We start from the raw sequence: 18336 nt of genomic DNA on the forward strand, positions 1-18336 counted from the left end.
TTTGGAGACACAAGGCTATCCAGAGCCTGCTGCCATCAAATATTTAAACCACCCAACTCCCTCTCCACACATTCTCACAGCAGCCTGCACATCAAAAATTGGCTTCCTGTGCACATTTTCCTAGAGGGGAAGAATGTGCTGGACATGACAATGTGAGCCGTCTCATCCCCTTGGCATTTCCATTTCTCATCATAAATTAATACACTGGATCTTTAACTCGTACCAGAGGAGGAGGCAGGTTGGCAGGTTTTCTTCCCAATCCCCCGGCATAATGGTTCTCTCTTATTGTTGTTCAAGTCAGTTTTATGAGCCTAGGCCATGATGAATTCACCAAGGTACATGCCACCTCTGGGGCCACTTAGCAGCTGGTCAGCCAGCCTGCCACGATGACACTCCTGTCCTTTCAAGCACGTTTCCTTCAGATTCCTGCACTTTCTAACCGCATTCATGTCAGCCAGCTGTCTCTTTCCTTATCCCTCACTCTGTCTTTTCTTTTTTATGATTGTCTCCCTATTTCTCTTGTTTTTCCTGGGTCACCACTAAACCCTCTTTTATCCTTTCTTCTTCTTTGTACCTTAATAAACAAAGTTGAGTGAGAATACATCTCAGAACCATGTGCCAGGCACCGTGCTGGGCCATAGATAAATTATATTCTGACTGCACAATAACTCTGAAAAGTATCTTCATTCCCATTTTACAAGGGAAGAAGTGGAGACTCGTGAAGACTAAGTAGTTGTATTTAATCACTTTAAAAGTTTTCTCAGCTTATTTATTTATTTATTTTTTGGCATGGGCAGGCACCGGGAATCGAACCCGGGTCTCTGGTATGGCAGGGGAGAACTCTGTTTGCTGTGCCACCATGGCCCACCCTCTCAGCTTAGTAAATTAATTGCTTGTATTCCTTTATCTAAGAAAAATTCAGTTTAAATTTTTGTTTATAATGTCTATCTTATTGTTGTCTGTGAGTCTATTCTCCTAGAAATGAATCCTAATCTGGTATGTTCTTTTTTTTATTTTAGGACAGAAAGGGGGAGATGGAATAGGGGAGAAAAGAGAAAAATTGGAGATGTCCCTTTGAGCATTAGGACTCCCAACTACCCTTGGGTCCCTCTCTGTCCTCTTTCTTGAGAACAGGGATTGGCCCTGATTTCTTTGGTATAATCTTAGTCTTCTCCGTGGAGGAGTCAATCTTCCATATTCATCCAGGCTTGATTCACTTTCTGTATTTGCACAATAGGAAGAGATAGAATTTTCAACCTCTGTGTGTGTAACTTTCAATAACTTGAAGATTGAAGTTGCAGCAAATTTGGGTCTGCCCCCTAGAAAACCACTTATCATTTGGGGATTAAATTCATCTTATTGGGCCCAACATGTATTGCTCCCACCACCCTAGAAGATAGTCGGGTGTATATAGACACTTTTGCATTTTGCATCAGTGGGGTTCTGGGAGGAGAAGGAGAGTCCATGTGGGTCCCAGGCCCCTCCGTACCTACTCTAAGGAATGAAGGCTGCTTGGATCCTAGAGATTCGAATAGCTGGATCTGGGCTCTAGGAAGGAGGAGTGGACAATGAACCTTAGCTGGGGATCAGGCTGCAGCCACTGAGAAGCTCCTAGTTCAGTTGGATCTGGTGGGTTCAACACACGGACACAAACCAGCGCAGACATGACCTTCCAATTGAGAGTTCAGCACCAAGACTAGGGCCCTGCCCGCTCTTCCAGGGAGACGTCTAATCCTGGCCCTTGGTTAAGTGGTCCCTGGCACTTATTTAAAGGTCGCAATGGACGATGGCTTGGTTCCCTTCTAAAGCTCTACCAAATGTCTTCACTGACTTGTCTATTCCACAGCCTCCTGGTAGAGTGCAGTCAGATCTCGCCAATTTGCATATATCTGCATACACCGGTGCTTCTGTGGTCTTATTTTATTACAAATGAGTTATTCAGAGGAAGAAAGAGAAGGATTATCTCACCCCTTCTCTTCCTTTTCTTTGTCCCATCTCTATGGTTTCAGTCTGGTGATTTCCTTAAGGTGCCTAAGGCGTTTATGGTGAAAGAGGGTGGAGAATCAGGTTCCTGACAGCCAGGGTTTCCCTGAGGCATTCTATGTAGGTTTCCCCAGATAATCCCCCCCATCTGCTTGCTCATGAATGACCCTCACAAGGCTCAGAGCGAGTCTACATCTTGCCTTACCACTGCTCAGGGTCAGAACCCCTTGGGCAGAAGTCTCTGAAGCTCAGGTGAGAAGCCATAGTTGATACCTTAGAGACTGCCAAGAGAATTGGATCTGTTTTTAAAGAGGGGAATGATGCGTGGTGGAGTGAGGACTAATTCTGAAATGAAAGGAGTCCTGAGTCTCTAAGCAGCTTCTAAAAATACCATCTCCCAGCGCTGGGGGGAGGGGGAGGGGAAGAATAGAGTATGAGGAGAATAACGATAGGAAGGAGGTGGGGGCAGTAAGAGCCCTTCTTCAGGTAGATCTCATTTCAGAGGCCTCCACAAGCATCCAAAGACCAGTTAGACGCCACACCCCCTTTTGCTTCCTCTGCTGGGTCTAATATCCTGGGGTTTCTGAGCCCAAGCCTCGTCTGACAACCTTTCTTTAAATGGACAAAAGACACTAACACCTCCCACCTCTTACTGCTATTGTCCAGCAAGTGTATCTGTGAGAGAGCAAGTGTGCATATACACATACATACACACACCAATGACAGGTGAAAGTGTTTGTAAATGGTCAAGTGCTCTATGATGCCAGGAATTTTCATTACACTCTGTGCTTAAGGAAATAAGGACTGTGGCTGGAACAGAGCAATTAATTAGAATATGGTACGCAGTAAGTGTTGGGTGGAAGCTGAAAAATATATATATGCACAATGTACAGACATTAAAACTACACAGGCCATGTAGACACAGGAATCACACTTATTCTCAAGGTTTCTCAGGACCCTGTAGCCTCTAAAGGAGAAGGGTGGGCCCCCCAAAAAAGAGCTCTGAAATACCACAAGGTAGGTGGAGCTTTCTTCCCTCAAGTTCAACCTGGATGGTTGCTCTCATAGTCCCTCCCTTGCCCTGGAGGACCAGTATCTCCCACCACCAACGCCTTAAATCCTCAGCTTGCGCACAAATGACCTTCACTACATAGAGGTCGTATTCCACATTTCCTTGCGGTTTCTTCAGCGCCGGCTGAACGCCAACCCGCTTGCAGAGGCCTCGGAGTCTCCACCTCGTTGGGTTCCTCAAGAGTCTCCTGGGGTGGTGAAGTGAGATGTCTAAAGGGGGGAACCCCAGACTTTGAGAAGACCGGGGAGGCGGGGGGGGGGGGGAGTAAGGGAATGCTGCCTGTGTCCTGGCAGCAGGAGCAAGAACCCGAGAAATCGATGGTTCATGCAAAATCTACCACCGTCCCCATCCCGGCGTCCACATGGTTTCGCCAGTCTCCGAGGCGATGCATAGTAGGGTGGGACGCGGTCTCCCACTTCTCTCTCCTTTCTCGAGCAGCTCCCGGATCGGGTTCGGCCCCGCCCTCCTGCAGCTGTGTGTGTGTGCGCGTCTGTGTGTGCGCGCGTGACGACGGCGGGTAGAGAAGAGGGCGGGATAGAGCCATGAGACCCCAGGAATGGAAGACATAGGAAGGAGCGAAGGGCTGAGAAATAGAGGAGCTCCCTAGAGCTTGGCGTCAGAATAACAGGCTTAGAAACACCCTGCAAGTCCGACGACTCCCGTCTGGAGACAAGGGAGCTTCCTGGCTAGCTCAGAGGCTGCAAGTGTCTGTGCCAGGTTCGCCACTCTTCAAGCCACGCCCACATCACCTACTTCTCAGGAATGGGGAGCTAAGATTTAGCGCTCTGGGCCACTGAACTAGCACATCCTCCTTCCTAGGAGCCCTACGAGCACTCATTGCCGCCCCACCCCCACCGTTTGAAGACTGGCGGGACCCCTTCTTTGCCCCTCTGCAGTTCAGTGTTCCACCCCTGGCCTATGAAACTCCACCTCCCCACCCTCTGCTGGCGGGGATTGGGAGCCATCCCGCGGTGGTGCCTAGTGATTGGTCCCCATGGATGATGGTGACTGGCGAGACCCCGCCCCCAGTCGGCGCTGAGGTCTGGGGGCACTGCTCAGCCGTGCTGGGGCTGGTGCGGCTCGAGCCGCCGCCGCCGCACTGACAGCTCGGTCTGCGGACCATGGAGACTGGCGCCGGCCCACATCTGCTACGCCTGCTCGTCTGCCTGATGCCGCTCTATCTCGTGCTGCTTCTGGGGCCCGGGCTGCCCGGGACCGCCGAGGAAGGTGAGGAGACCGGTGGCTGTGCTCGAAGCCTGGGATACCGAAAGATAGGGGGCTGGAGGATCGGGGAGCTGGGGTGCAGGGGGAAGGAGTCATTGGATAAGCGTAGATAGATAGGGTTTGAAGCAAGCAAGAAGCAAAGAACTGGAGAGAAAAAGGTGGTCAAGCAACGGGGCAGTGAGGGGTGTTAGGGAGCCCGGGGGTTGAAGACCTGAGAGGCTGGGGGAAAAAGAGACCAAGAACCGCGGGAGGTAGAGGCGGCAGTTCAGGGGCCGGAGAGACGGACAGGCTGAATGATAGGAGGTGGGAGGTATGGGGGCGGGGAGATGAGAGAGCGGAGGAGACGGGGAGATGCAGAGGTGAAATCGAAGTATGAGGGGACGGCAAAGAGTCTGAGTAGCGAAGGAAATGACTGGGTCCCCAAGCTGCGGGAGATGCTGGTGCGGGCGCTGTCCGCAGTGCTGAAGCCGAAGCGTGGAATACCGGCTTGGTCCGTAGTGCCAGGTTTGGGGCTGACAACGGCACCCGAGCCCGCCCCTTGCCTCTGATACTGGATTTGGGGAAGCTGCATGCTCAGCTGAATCCAAAGGCGTCATATCCAGGTGCAGTTCTCGGAGCTAAATCCTAAGGAGCTGGAATCTGAGCTATTGACCACGGGTTGGTCCGGGTGCAGGCTCGCTGATGCCTTCCAATATGCAATTCGGATGTGCAGTCGGTTGTGCTGAAATCAGGACGTTGTCTGCAGTCCTGGCTGCTGTCGCTGACGCCTCTGGAGCCAATCCCCTCTTAGAGATCCTTACTTTGGCAGTCCATCTCCTTACTTAAGCTCCATATGAGTAAACTTCCATATGAGATTTTGGGATGGCCCAGGCTCCTATCTCTGGACTGCCAGCTGTGCTTCCAAACCAATGCTTCTCTGTGGTGATGCTGAGAGCAGAATACAGACTGCTGATGTGATGCTTCCCGGGGGGGGGGGGGGGGAAGGAAGTGACTGCTAGCCCCTCTGGTGTGGGAGGGGTCGTGTATTTGCATACAAAAGGGCCCCTGGCATACTTTCAAAGGCGATGGAGGCTACAGCCCCTGAGAAAGAGGCTGGCCAAGGAGATAAGGTATTTTTATTTCTCCTGTTGCTGGTAGGGACTCTCCATCTCATTTTCCCCAGAGACCCTGGAAGTCAAATTAAAAAGGTTCAAATACCCTCATCCCTGTTGACCTCAGACCTCAGAAGTGTCCCTGAGTCTGAGTGAATTTGGGAGGTAGATAAGGAATCCTCTGGTACATTCATATTCTCCTTCTTCTTAACAGTCATATAATTTATGGTACCTGGTTAGGTTGGGCATTACAGAATTCCCAATTTTAAGGGAATTGGGAACTTGTCATGGACTCTGTAGGAAACTGACTACTGTCCCTCCCCCCAGTGTGTCTCTGTCCTTTTCCCCTGGAACCTGTGAATGTTACCTTATATGGCAAAAAGGATTTTACTGATGTAATTAGATTGAAGGTTTTAACATAAGGAGATTATCCTGTATTAGCCAGGTGGGCCTGATGTCAACATAATGGTCCTTATAGAAAGATTAAAGAGTCAGAGGAGAAGGTAATGTGATGATGGAAGCAGAGGTTGGAGTGATGCACTTTGAAGATGGAGGAAGGGGCCAGAAGCCAAAGAATACAGGAGGCCACTAGTAGCTGAAGAAGGCAAGGAAATGGATTCTCCCCTCATAACCTCCAGAAAGAACCAGTATGTCCAACACCTTAACTATATTATTAAATATTTATTTATCTAGAGAAGTTGTGAGCTTACAAAATGATCATGCATAAAATACAGGATTCCCATATACCACTCCACCACTAGCATCTTGCATGGTGTGGAACATTTGTTACTATTATTGATAGCTCTTTTAAAAATAAATCATACTACATATTTTTAATTTTCACATAGTTGTGTATTCATCACCACAATCATTTTTAGAACATTTGCATCACTCCAGACAAAGAAATGAGAATAAAAAATGCATACACCCCATACACTTACCCCTCCCTCTCATTGATCACTAGTATTTCAGTCTACCCAATTATTGTTACCCCTTGTCTCCCCTATTATTTATTTGTATTTTGTCCTTGTTTTTTTTTACTTATCTGTCCATATCCTGGATAAAGGGAGCATCAACCACAAGGTTTTCACAATCACACGGTCACATTGTAAATGCTGTATCATTATAGAATCATCTTAGAGAATCAAGGCTGCTAGAACACAGTTCAACAGCTTCCAGTACTTCCCTCCAGCCATCCCAATATACCATAAACTATAAACACCTTGACTTTAGCCCAGTGAAAGTGATTTCAGAATTCTGACCTCAAGAACTATAAGAAATAAATTTTTGTTATTTTCAACTTGTTTAATTTGCTAAAGCAGCCACAGTAAACTAATACAGATTTGCTCCCTAATAATTGTGGTTGCCTTTTTATGAACTTGAGCTACTCAGACTCCTAAGGATTTATGGAGCTGTAAAAACTTTGAGTTCGTCACCACATTCTCCATCTTCTTAGTTAGCAGATTTACAGCGACCTCACCAAAGGAGTCCACTTTCCTGCTACACTGACTGTTTGGCCTTCTGACATCTCTCTTCTACCCTCTCTAGTAATCCTCCTGGATTCTAAAGCCTCTCAAGCCGAACTGGGCTGGACTGCACTGCCGAGTGATGGGGTAAGTGAAAATCTGCCCCTCCCTGTCTGAGGGATCCTCTGGTGTCGAAGGACTCAGTCTCTTTTGCTCTCCATGGTCATAACAGATCAAGGGCCTCCTCAGAGTATGTGGCCTCCGGTAGCATTGGCTTCAAGCCAGGGTGGCCGATTTAAAACATTGACTCTTCGGACAGACAGTCCAAAATAAAAACAGGATAAGTGAGAACTGACTGACTCTAGGAACAGAAACGTGGAATCTGGATGGAGCCAATGGTGGACAATGCCCTGTGCACAGTAAATCTGCCAAGGAGTTGATTGATGGATTGGCAGAAAACGCAGGGCTTGGAATCCTAAAAGGCTTGAGAATTTGGGGTGTGGCTGTGGTAACCTGGCTATCTGAAAGCATTTTGGGGTAGCAGAAAAAGCACTGGGTGGAGAGTCAGGAGACACCAGGTGCCATTCCTAGCTCGGCCACTAATTCTGTTTGCATACCTAGTCAAACCACTCTTGGGCCTCAGTTTCCCCATCTATGAAATTAAGGATTGGGTTCGGTGGTCTTCAGTTTTTCCCAGTTCTGTATCTTTTCATCGTATCATTTCAGAGGTGCGTTTAGTAAGGAGTTGGGGAGCGGTGGGACGGCAGCAGGAGCAGGTGTAATGATGGGAAGGAGGGGGGTTTTTCAGCCCGAGTCACCGCTAGGGCTAGACCTTCTGGGGGCTCCTTGGTTCTGAGCTGGCCTCATCTTTGCTCTTCTCCCCAGTGGGAGGAGATCAGCGGTGTGGACGAACGTGACCGGCCCATCCGCACATACCAGGTGTGCAACGTGCTGGAGCCCAATCAGGACAACTGGTTGCAGACCGGTTGGATCAGCCGCGGCCGCGGGCAGCGCATCTTCGTGGAGCTGCAGTTCACACTGCGCGACTGCAGCAGCATTCCCGGCGCCGCGGGCACCTGCAAGGAGACGTTCAACGTCTACTACCTGGAAACAGAGGCCGATCTGGGCCGCGGTCGTCCCCGCCCGGGCAGCAGCCGACCCCGCAAGATCGACACGATCGCGGCAGACGAGAGCTTCACGCAGGGCGACCTGGGCGAGCGCAAGATGAAGCTGAACACCGAGGTGCGCGAGATCGGCCCTCTCAGCCGCCGGGGGTTCCACCTGGCTTTTCAGGATGTGGGCGCATGCGTGGCGCTGGTTTCGGTGCGCGTCTACTACAAGCAGTGCCGCGCCACCGTGCGGGGTCTGGCAGCGTTCCCAGCCACCGCGGCCGAGGGCGCCTTCTCCACCCTGGTGGAGGTGACTGGAACGTGCGTGGCGCACTCGGAAGGGGAGCCGGGCAGCCCCCCGCGCATGCACTGCGGCGCTGATGGCGAGTGGCTGGTGCCCCTGGGTCGCTGCAGCTGCAGTGCGGGATTCCAGGAGCGCGGCGACATCTGTGAAGGTATCAGGCCGACTGGTGGGTGTGAGGTGGGAGTGTAGCGCAGGTGGCAGTTGGCATTGATTGTGCAGTAGATGAAAGAGGCAGGAGGGGGGAGAAGAGAAGCCTGGGTTCTGGAGCCTGGAGTCCTAACCCTTTGTGGAGCTTCCAGAGAGCCAATGAGGGAAGTCAGTAGGAGGTGAATTTGGCTCCATGTAGGGGATATTAGGGATACTGTGATTGACGCCTCACAGGGACCTTCTCCTTATTTTCACAGCAATAAACCAAGCTATTATTATCTCTGTTTCACAGATGAGGAAACAGGCTCAGAGAAGTTAATGCCTCACCTGCAAAGTTAGGCCATGGGAACCAGAATTTGAATCCAGATGTGCCCACCTCTCAAGTCCTACTACACCATGCTGCTTCCCCATACATAAGAACTCCACAGCTACCTAAGCTGTGGGGCAGGAGGACTGGTTCCATTATAGATAATGAGCTCCCTATCACTGACAATATCCACATCAGAGGCTGGAAGAGGGGATTCCAGAGAGATTGGGAGGTGTACCAGATGACTAATAAGATCGCTCAACTCTGATTGAACTGGATTCATCATGCCCCCCTGGAGGAGACCCTCCATGCTGTTGGATTCTTGAGTCTGTGAGTCCCCAGGAACCTTCTTTTCCCTATTTGTGTGGTTCTGGGGATTGAGGGTAAGGATGGGGTCATGGGTATATCCATTTAATGATCAAGTGATGCTTTCTCTAAGTCAGGACCTTTTCTGAGTGCTAGGACAACAAATGAATCAGACAGAGTCCCAGCTCTTGAGACGCTCACAGTCTAGATGGAGAGATGTAAAAATGTAAAAGTCACAAGAGGGTGATATTTGATATCAGAGGGATAGACAGAGTGGTGGGAAGACAGAGGAGGAAGTAACTAAACTTGCTCTCATTTCTTTACTCGATCATTCATTCAACATGAATTGAAGACATACCATCTGCATTTACTGAGGGCTTGTTTTATTTATGTAAATGTTGCCATTTCTTCCTTGGGGGGTACTTGCAGTTCAGTAAGGCACTCAGAGGCATGAACCTTCCTGAGCTCTCCAGGTTGATCTTAGGCTCCACCTCTACTCTCCAGCACCTGCTGCAATTTCTATTTCTGCACTACCTTCTAGGTATTGCAGTTATCTACTGAAGTGTGTTTCCACCACTAGACTGGGAATTTCTTGAGCTCAGGCACTGGATCTTAGTCTCTGCAGCTTCAGTGCTTATGACAGGCTCTGGTATGTGGGAGATGCTCAGTGGAGATGTATTGGGTGAATGGATGGTTACCGGAGCACGAGATACGTGTGAATAGAGATAAGGGAGCCCGGAGAAGGAAGAACCTAACTCTAAGCATGGATAGGGCTTCCCAGAGAAGGTGAGAATACCTTTTTTTTTTCCCAGAAAGTCGAGAGCATTCTGAGTTAAGGGATTGTGCACAGAAGCATGGAGGCAGGACAAAAGATAACATGTTAGGGGCTCAGTAAGTAAGTCAGTATGACTGGAGCAAGGACACATGGGGCTATGAAGAGCGATGGGACTGGAAAGGGGACAGGGGAAAATCATGAAGGGCCTTGAACATTTGAATAGAGAGCTTGGACTTTATGCTTTAGATCAGTAAGGAGGATTTGAAGCAGGAATTTGACATGTTCAGATTTGTATTTTCAAAAGATCTCTTGAGCTGCAATTGCAATGAAAGGCCTGGAGGGGAAAGGATTAGGGGCCCAGGAGATAAGGGAATTAAGATGGTACAGTAGTGCAGGAGAAAGAGCATGAGTTCTGAAGTACGTGGGGAGAGAGACCAGGTTGCAGTAGGTTGGGATGAGGTACGTTTAGCGGCTAGAATTAGGGAGTGTAAACAACTTTCTAAAAGCCTGCATTTGAAGGGGAAGACGGTTGATAGTTCAAAAAGGACATGAGATTAAAGATGGTTTTTATTTGGGATACCAAGTGAGAGGTAGTGGAAGCAGTCTGCCCTGGTGGTGAGAAGTATTTTCTCATTGATGTCCATTAAAATTGCTGGCAGATGTTGCTAATAAAAGCAAGCCAACTTTTATTAAATTTTATTTTTAAGCCAATTTTATTATTGTTCATAAATACTTTGTGGACAGTGCACTACTTCATTGCCTGTACCTGAAAGGGACCACTTTTACTGTTCCACCCCATTGATACATCACCAGAAAGAGCCTGGCGAAGGAGGATGTAAGATACAGGAGGAACCATGACTGATGGAATGTACTCTTTATGGTGGTGAAGGGGAGGGATCCAGAATTAAGATAGAAAGGCTGGCCTTCCCTTTCTCTAGGTCTGGAGAGAAGGAGGTGAGAGAAAATGGATGTGGATGGAGGTATTTGTGGGTTTGATGGCCAGATTTTGAGGGAATCATCAACTCTCTTCTTCCGGTGATGTTGGGGGGGGAGGGCATCTTAACATTAGACCATTGGATCCTTCTCCATCTTATTCACTGATGTCTCTCTAAAGCCTAGAACATCACCTAGCTCAAAGTAGATACTAAAAAAATAGTTGTAGAACAAATGGATCAGAGAATGGAGGAGAACATTTGGATCCACACTTTGGGAAATGTGAGTTCCTCTGGAGCCCTGTCCCATTTCTTAGCTGTACTGACTTCCCTCCCCTAGGGCTGATGTGGGATAAAGGCCACTTGTAATGGCATCAGCTCTGCCTTGGGCATTGGGGAGCTGTGGAAGACACCAAGGAAGCTTCACAGGGGAGATATTATTTGGATTGGGGTCTGAAGGAAGTATAAGAGTTTGCCAGAAAAGAAGGGGTATAAGACATGATAGGACAATACCCAAGGGTGTGAAAGGAAGAGTTCAGCATGGCATGGGTAGGACAAGTGGCAGTGGGAATCTGCTGGAGAGTTTTAGGAAGTGAAATGGTCAGATTTGTCTTTACAAAGTTAAGGCTTTCCAAGTGCCTTCTCCAGCAAAGATCACACCCGTCTTTAAAGGTAGATGGATGTGGACAAGGGCATAAGAACTAAGATTTGCTTTCCCCCTTTTTCTCTCTTTAGTGAGCCTAATTCCCATTTCTCCTCTCCCAGCCACGGGAGGAACTATTGAAAGAACTGGGGCATGGGGTGGGAATCAGGGCTTATGGCCTGTGTTTTCAAATCTCTTCGAGACTGTCCTGGAACAGAGGGACCTAAGCAGATGTTCCCTGAGATTCCAAAGAGCACAGCAAGGCCCTGGGATGGTGTAGGGTGAGGGGGATTATCGACAGGAAGACTGATCCGAGCACCACATCAGGAAACACTTTCTAGCTCCCAGGACTCTTCAGCCAAAGCTGCCTCTAGAAGCTGAGCTCCTCATTTGCACCAGCAAAGACTGGGTGGCTCCTGCTAGGAAAGCTGCAGGAGAAACTGGCTCATAGGAGTTGAACTAGATGAGCTCTGAAATTCTGACTCTGACCTTGATAAAGACGTGTCTTTATTCCTGCAGTCAGGAGTCATTTCTTGAGTCTGTCCCCCAACACAACCCCCCTTAAAAAGAGTCTCTCGAAGTAGAGATAACCACTGCAGTACCTGATGGGGCCGCCCATTTCTAGGACAGCGGACATCCCCTCCCCGCCCCCATACAGGGGAAGGCAGCCTCCAGCATTCTTTCCCTACTATTATAGTAAGTACCTGCAAACAGAGCGCTTCCTCCACAACACAGGTGGACAGGCCCTGGTAATTATTCCCATTTGGCTGATGTTCCTTGTGGTCAGAGAGGTGCAAGGAGTGGCAGAGCTAACACTGGGACTCAGGCCTTCTGATAGCCACCCCAGTCACGACTGTTCACCAGACTATGTCTGCTGACCTTATGCTTTGTTCTGAAGGCAGAGACTTCTAAAGGCTCCTAGGGTGCTCAGGGCCTCCCCCAAATTGTGTCGCCCAGGACTCAGGGCAAGATGGACCCTCCCAAGCCTAAGCCTTCCAGATAGTGGAAATCCTCGGTCCCCTCCCCTCATCTTCCAGACAGGTCGAAAGTTCTTCCTGAGGTCTAGTCTGCATTCCTTTTGTTGATTCCACCCTGCTGGAGAGCAGCCACCCTTCCACCACTAGCTAAGCTAGAGGGGAGGACAGAAGAGTTCTGGCAGGGGTCCATGAACATGGTGAGAATTATTCAAGCCTTGAGAGGAGGAACCAGGAGCCACTGCCTCCCTCCTGGGCCCAGCTGGCGAAAAAAATTGTAAGTGGGTGTTTAGCAGTTTCCATTTCAGGTCTGTGAGGGAGGAACAATAATTACTACCATTACTGTTTAAATGTGGTCTGTACTGGGCTAAACAGTTGGTGCATTTTCTCAGTTAATCCTCCAACAACTTTTGTGGTAGGTGTTCTACAGAAACTCAGATCAACTGAGTTGTCACAGGCCACCTGACCCATGTTTTGGGTGGACCAAGGGAACTGAGTGAGGCAAAGTACCTGGTGGATGTCAAGACTAGAACCAGGGAACTTTCACTCTCCTCTCTCCATCCTCTCCACTCCACCTGGCTGGCTCCACTTTCAAACTGAAAGCAAGGGTGTGAGCTGGGGATTTATGGTGCACCAACTTGCAAAAGATGGTGGTGGTGGGATGGTGATCTTTGAAAGCAATGCGTGTCTCTCTTGGAGTGTCCCTGTGTAAGTGGAGTGTGTGTGTGTGTGTGTGTGTGTGTGTGTGTGTGTGTGTGTGTCCATCCCTGGGAAACCATGGAACAGACTTTGGAGGCACCTGTGTGTCAGCTGGGCTCATTTTCTATCAAAGTGTATTAGGGCAGTAGGGAGTGGTGAGGAGTGGACGCTGAAACCAGTCTCCTGGGGTTCGGATCTCATCAATGGATTCCAACCTCAGCTGTGGAACATTGGGCAGGAAACTTAACCTCTCTGAGCCTTAGTTTCCTCATTGAAAAAATGGGAATAAAGTACACACCTCACAGATTGGTGTGAGGATTAAGTGATTTAATAGAAGTAAACATCCCAGTGTCGCTGGCACACACTAAGTTTTATTGGTTAGGTGTTATTGGGTTGTTCAGTAACGAGATGCCACCACATGGGGCAGTTGTGGAGAAGCAAAGTCCCCCCCCCCCCCCCGGATTTCTTTCCCCACCACAATTGGAGAAGATGATCCCCTCTCTAAGGAGGGCAGGAAGGAAAGCAGAGGAGAGAAGAACTGGGAGGGAGCCTACTTCTTCTCACGTGGCCCATCCCCGCAGCCTGTCCCCCAGGGTTTTACAAGGTGTCCCCTCGGCGGCCCCTCTGCTCGCCTTGCCCAGAGCACAGCCGGGCGCTGGAAAACGCCTCCACGTTCTGCGTGTGCCAGGACAGCTATGCGCGTTCGCCGACCGACCCGCCCTCGGCGTCCTGCACCCGTGAGTCCCGCTCCAGGCTAAAGGCCGGGGGTGGAGTGGGGATGGCGGGGGTGAGATGGTTGCGGTGGGGGGAGGGGCAGCTCCGTGAGGATGAAGCCGAGGTGGGCGTGGTCTCTGCAATGGGAGCATGAGGGCGGGCGTGGGGACCCGCGACCCGACGGCGGAGTGGCGGTGGGGGTGGGGTGGGGAATGAACTTCTGAGGGTGGAGGCCGGGACCTGGGATTGGAAGAACTGGGGCCCCGGGAAAGCCCAGATAAAGGGGTGAGGTGACGGGGGAGGGGGGTGTGAATCCTCACCCAGCTCCCGCCACTGCCGCCGCTCAGTTCCAGCCCCCACCTCGCCGCCTCCCCGCCCGCGTCCCCCTCCCCGCCCGCGTCCCCCTCCCCGCCCGCGTCCCTCTCCCCGCTCGCCCCGCCGGCCGCGCCCGGGCTCACGCCCCCCTGTGCCGCCGCAGGGCCGCCGTCGGCGCCGCGGGACCTGCAGTACAGCCTGAGCCGCTCGCCGCTGGCGCTGCGCCTCCGCTGGCTGCCGCCGGCAGACTCGGGCGGCCGCTCGGACGTCACGTACTCGCTGCTGTGCCTGCGCTGCGGCCGCGAGGGTCCGGCGAGCGCGTGCGAGCCGTGCGGGCCGCGCGTGGCTTTCGTGCCCCGCCAGGCCGGGCTGCGGGAGCGCGCCGCCACGCTGCTGCACCTGCGGCCCGGGGCGCGCTACACCGTGCGCGTGGCCGCGCTCAACGGCGTCTCGGGCCCGGCGGCCGCCGCGGGAGCCACCTACGCGCAGGTCACCGTCTCCACCGGGCCCGGGGGTAAGGCCGCCCCGCGCGCCGGGGGCACGCCCCGCCCTGCCGCGACTCACTCCCTTCCGCGTCCCGCGCCGCCTCTCTCGGTCCTATCCGGAGCGTTCCCGCCCCCCGCAGCCACCCCAAATAAACTCCACTGTGCGCATTTGTCCCGCCTCAAAACCAGCTCGCAGCGTCTCTCTAGTGGACCGAATAATCACAAAAGTTCCTGACCGCGGTCATTCCCACCTAGGGTCAGCCTCCTCCCCGCAATCCACGGGGGAATGATTGGGGGGCTCCGGTGACTCCTTGCCTCTCAGCCAGAGAGGATGTGAGCGTTTCAGTGAATGTGCGGGAGCCGATTGGCGCTGCGCCTTTTCCTGACTTGCAGAAAACCTTTGCCCGAACCCAGTATGTGGTTTGCATCGCCTCTAATTTGCCAGGGAAAAAGAGGTGGAAAGTGCCTTAATCTTTTGCAACCCCCCCCCACCTCCCTTTCCAAAAAATTTCAGCAGGACGCAGAATCATGCCTTCCTTCTCTTCTGTCTCAGAAAGAAGGGTCCCGTGGTGCGGCCGTGACTCCATTCTTCCACCTCCACAAGGATTTTGCTGCAAAGGTCCCCCCCTCTTTCCTCTTCCTGGGAAAGAGCAAGGAAGAGTCAGGCTATAGTGGCAGTAGAACCTGTTTATCAGCACCTAACAGTCATATTTCTGAGTCTGGGAAATAGAGAAGTATATACCTACCACACATTTATACTACAGCCTCTTTATTCTTGAAATTAACTTTTGATTTGTCTCTCCCTCAGCTGGAGTACTCTGGGGAGTGGTATTTGCAAGAAGGATGAGTGGTATGGTTTCGGAGTCTTTCCATATCTAAGACCTTTCACTTGCTAATACCCAGGAAAGATAAATGATCTATGACCCTACTTCCTTTTCTTCTGGAAGTTTGTATTGCAGAGGAGAAGTCTGAGGCCAGGGTCATTTTCATTCTTTTGTAAATAGCTTTTTTTTTCTTTTGATAGATCTTTGGATAATTCCTTATCCTACTGATGAAAACTAAAATTTTGTGCAATTTGGATCTCTTTTCATTGAGCTTATTTGCGTATCAGTAAACCTTTTGATCTGCACAACTTTTTCTTATTCCATGAAAAAGATTTCTTCATTATCACTATGATTAGAACTTCTGATTGTCCCCAAATCTCTTAAGAATATCTCTAAGCCTTAGGTTGTACATCTATTTTCTGAGTCTTAAATCTTCTCACTTTCTTTAATGTTTTTTCTTTTATTATTTCCTCTGCTTTTGGGGGAAAGTTTTCTGAAGCAACAGATCTGTTCTTTACTTTCTCTATGGTGAGATAGTAATGCTATTGGATTTACATTTTGAAAATTCAATATAGAAAAAGAAAAAAAATCTATAATCCTATTAGCCAGAGATAAACTATTAATACCTAGAGTATGTTTGTCCAGACCTTTTTCTGCCTATCTCTATACCCTTATCTCTAGCTATGTACTGTAAGACACCTTTTGTATAAAATATGTCATACAGATAATTATCTGCTATTTCCTATTAACACTCTTACCTGTTGTTCAGATACAGATGGATTTAAAAATCGTGTTAAGGAAATAATTTCCTATTTCCATTTTATTAATAAAAGCACTAAGTTTCCATTGATTGAGTACTGCTCTGTCTAGTGACTGTGCAATAGGATTTTCTACATTAATTTACTTAAGCAGAATGATATTAATCTTTCAAATGATGAAACTGAGGTCCAAGAAGCCATGCGAATTGTCCCATGTCACTAAGTAGAAAGGCTGGCCTTTGGATCCAGGCCTGTCTGCCACCTCAGCCTTGTTCTTTTAATCCCTAGGCCATGTACTATTTCCACTTTTCACTGAAAAAATTTTTAAACCAGGAATGGATATTAATTTTTTCAATGCTTCTTAAACATCTTTCAAGATGAGCTCATATTTTTTCTCTTTTGTCCTACAGTATGATGAATTCCATTAGTGATTTTTTTAGTGCAAACTATCTCTGCATTCCTGGAATATATCCTACTGAATATGAATATATTATACTTTTAATATTTAGCTGAATTCATTTGCTTCTATTTGTTTAAAATTTTTCCATCTACATTTATAAGTGAGGTTGGTCTAGTATTTTTTAGTGTGTTCCTCATCAAGTTTTGGTGCTGTGGTAATGCTGACTTTGTAAAAAGCATCAGGAAGAATTTTTTTCTCTGCTCTGAAACAGTTTAATTAGCACGATTATATATTCTTTGAAGTTATGAAAAACTTTGCATGAGAAACTTTCTGGGCTCTGCACTTTTTTGGGGACGGGGATATTGGATGATTTACTCAGTTTTTCCATAATCATACTTCTTCTCAGGTCAGTTTTTGTTAGTTGTGCTTTTCTAGAAAATCTTTCAATGATCTTTTTTTAAACATTTTTTATTGTGAAATAAATATTCAAAGATGCAATAAATTTCAAAGTACATTGTAAAAGTAGTTATAGTATTGATTTCAGAGTTTGGTATGGGTTACAGTTCCACAATTTCAGATTTTTCCTTTGAGCTCCTCCAAGGCACTGGAGACTAAAAGAAATATCAAAGTAATGATTCAGCAGTCATACTCATTTGTTAAATTCTGTCTTCTCTGTTATAACTCCTCCTTCCCCTTTGATCCTTCCCCCAGTCTTTAGGGGTATTTGGGCTCTGCCCATTCTAACTTCTTCATATTCTTCAATAATATGGGATAAGGGGATGGAAGAAGTTGGTGTTCTTAGAAAGGCTGGGCCCTCTGGGTTTTAGGACTTATCTGGCCTAGAAACCCATCTGGAAGTTGTAGGTTTCTAGAAAGTAATCTTAGTACATGAAACTTTTGTAGAATCTCGAATAGAGCCCTAGGTGGTCTTTTGGGTTAACAGGAATGGTTTTGGTTGGGGTTTGGCACACCATGGTAATTAGCAATATCTAGCTGAAGCTTGCATAAGAGTAGCCTCTAGAATAGCCTCTTGACTCCATTTGAATTTTCTTAGCCACTGATACCTTATTTTGTTACACTTCTTTCCCCCCTTTTGGTCAGGAAGGCATCAATTCAGAAAAAGAAATAAAAAGACAGCAGAAAAATATAACGAAAACAGAAAAAAAAATTATACATACCATACCCTCTACCCCTCCCTTACATCCATCATTAGCATTCCAAGCTAAATTTATTTTAACATTTATTCCCCCTATTATTTATTTTTATTCCATATGTTCTACTCTTCTGTCGACAAGGTAGATAAAAGGAGCATCAGACACAAGGTTTTCACAATCACACAGTCACATTGTGAAAGCTATATCGTTATACAATCATCATCAAGAAACATGGTGTGTTAGTTAGATTCAGTTGTCAACTTGGCCGGGTGAGCATACCTAGTTCTGTTGCTGCGGACACAAGCCAATGGTACGTGAACCTCATCTGTTGCTAATTACATCTGCAGTCAGCTAGAAGGCGTGTCTGCTGCAATGAGTGACGTTTGACTTCATTGGCTGGTGCTTAAATGAGAGAACGCAATGTAGCACAGCTAAGCAGCTCAGCATTCCTCATCTCAGCACTTGCAGCTCAGCCCAGGCCTTTGGAGATGCAGAAAGAAGTCACCCCAGGGAAAGTTGTTGGAACCCAGGGGCCTGGAGAGAAGGCCAGCAGAGACCATCCTGTGCCTTCCACATAAGAAAGAACCTCAGTGGAAAGTTAGCTGCCTTTCCTCTGAAGAACCAACAAAATAAATCCCCTTTTATTAAAAGCCA

The 18336-nt window shown here is 48.6% G+C and overlaps 1 protein-coding gene across 1 annotated transcript in view; it reads left to right on the plus strand.

The window, feature by feature from the left end:
- Positions 1–4176: 4176 nt before the first annotated feature.
- EPHA10 (EPH receptor A10) overlaps positions 4177–18336 on the plus strand; it is a 44141-nt gene continuing 29981 nt past the window's right edge. Inside the window, exons 1-5 of the mRNA XM_077137146.1 lie at positions 4177–4282; positions 6919–6983; positions 7722–8400; positions 13614–13769; positions 14225–14575. Of these exons, the coding sequence (XP_076993261.1) occupies positions 4177–4282; positions 6919–6983; positions 7722–8400; positions 13614–13769; positions 14225–14575 (1357 nt within the window). The remainder of the gene's footprint in view (positions 4283–6918; positions 6984–7721; positions 8401–13613; positions 13770–14224; positions 14576–18336) is intronic.

The sequence above is a fragment of the Tamandua tetradactyla genome, chromosome 2, assembly GCF_023851605.1.
Source record: "Tamandua tetradactyla isolate mTamTet1 chromosome 2, mTamTet1.pri, whole genome shotgun sequence".
In the NCBI taxonomy this organism is placed as follows: domain Eukaryota; kingdom Metazoa; phylum Chordata; class Mammalia; order Pilosa; family Myrmecophagidae; genus Tamandua; species Tamandua tetradactyla.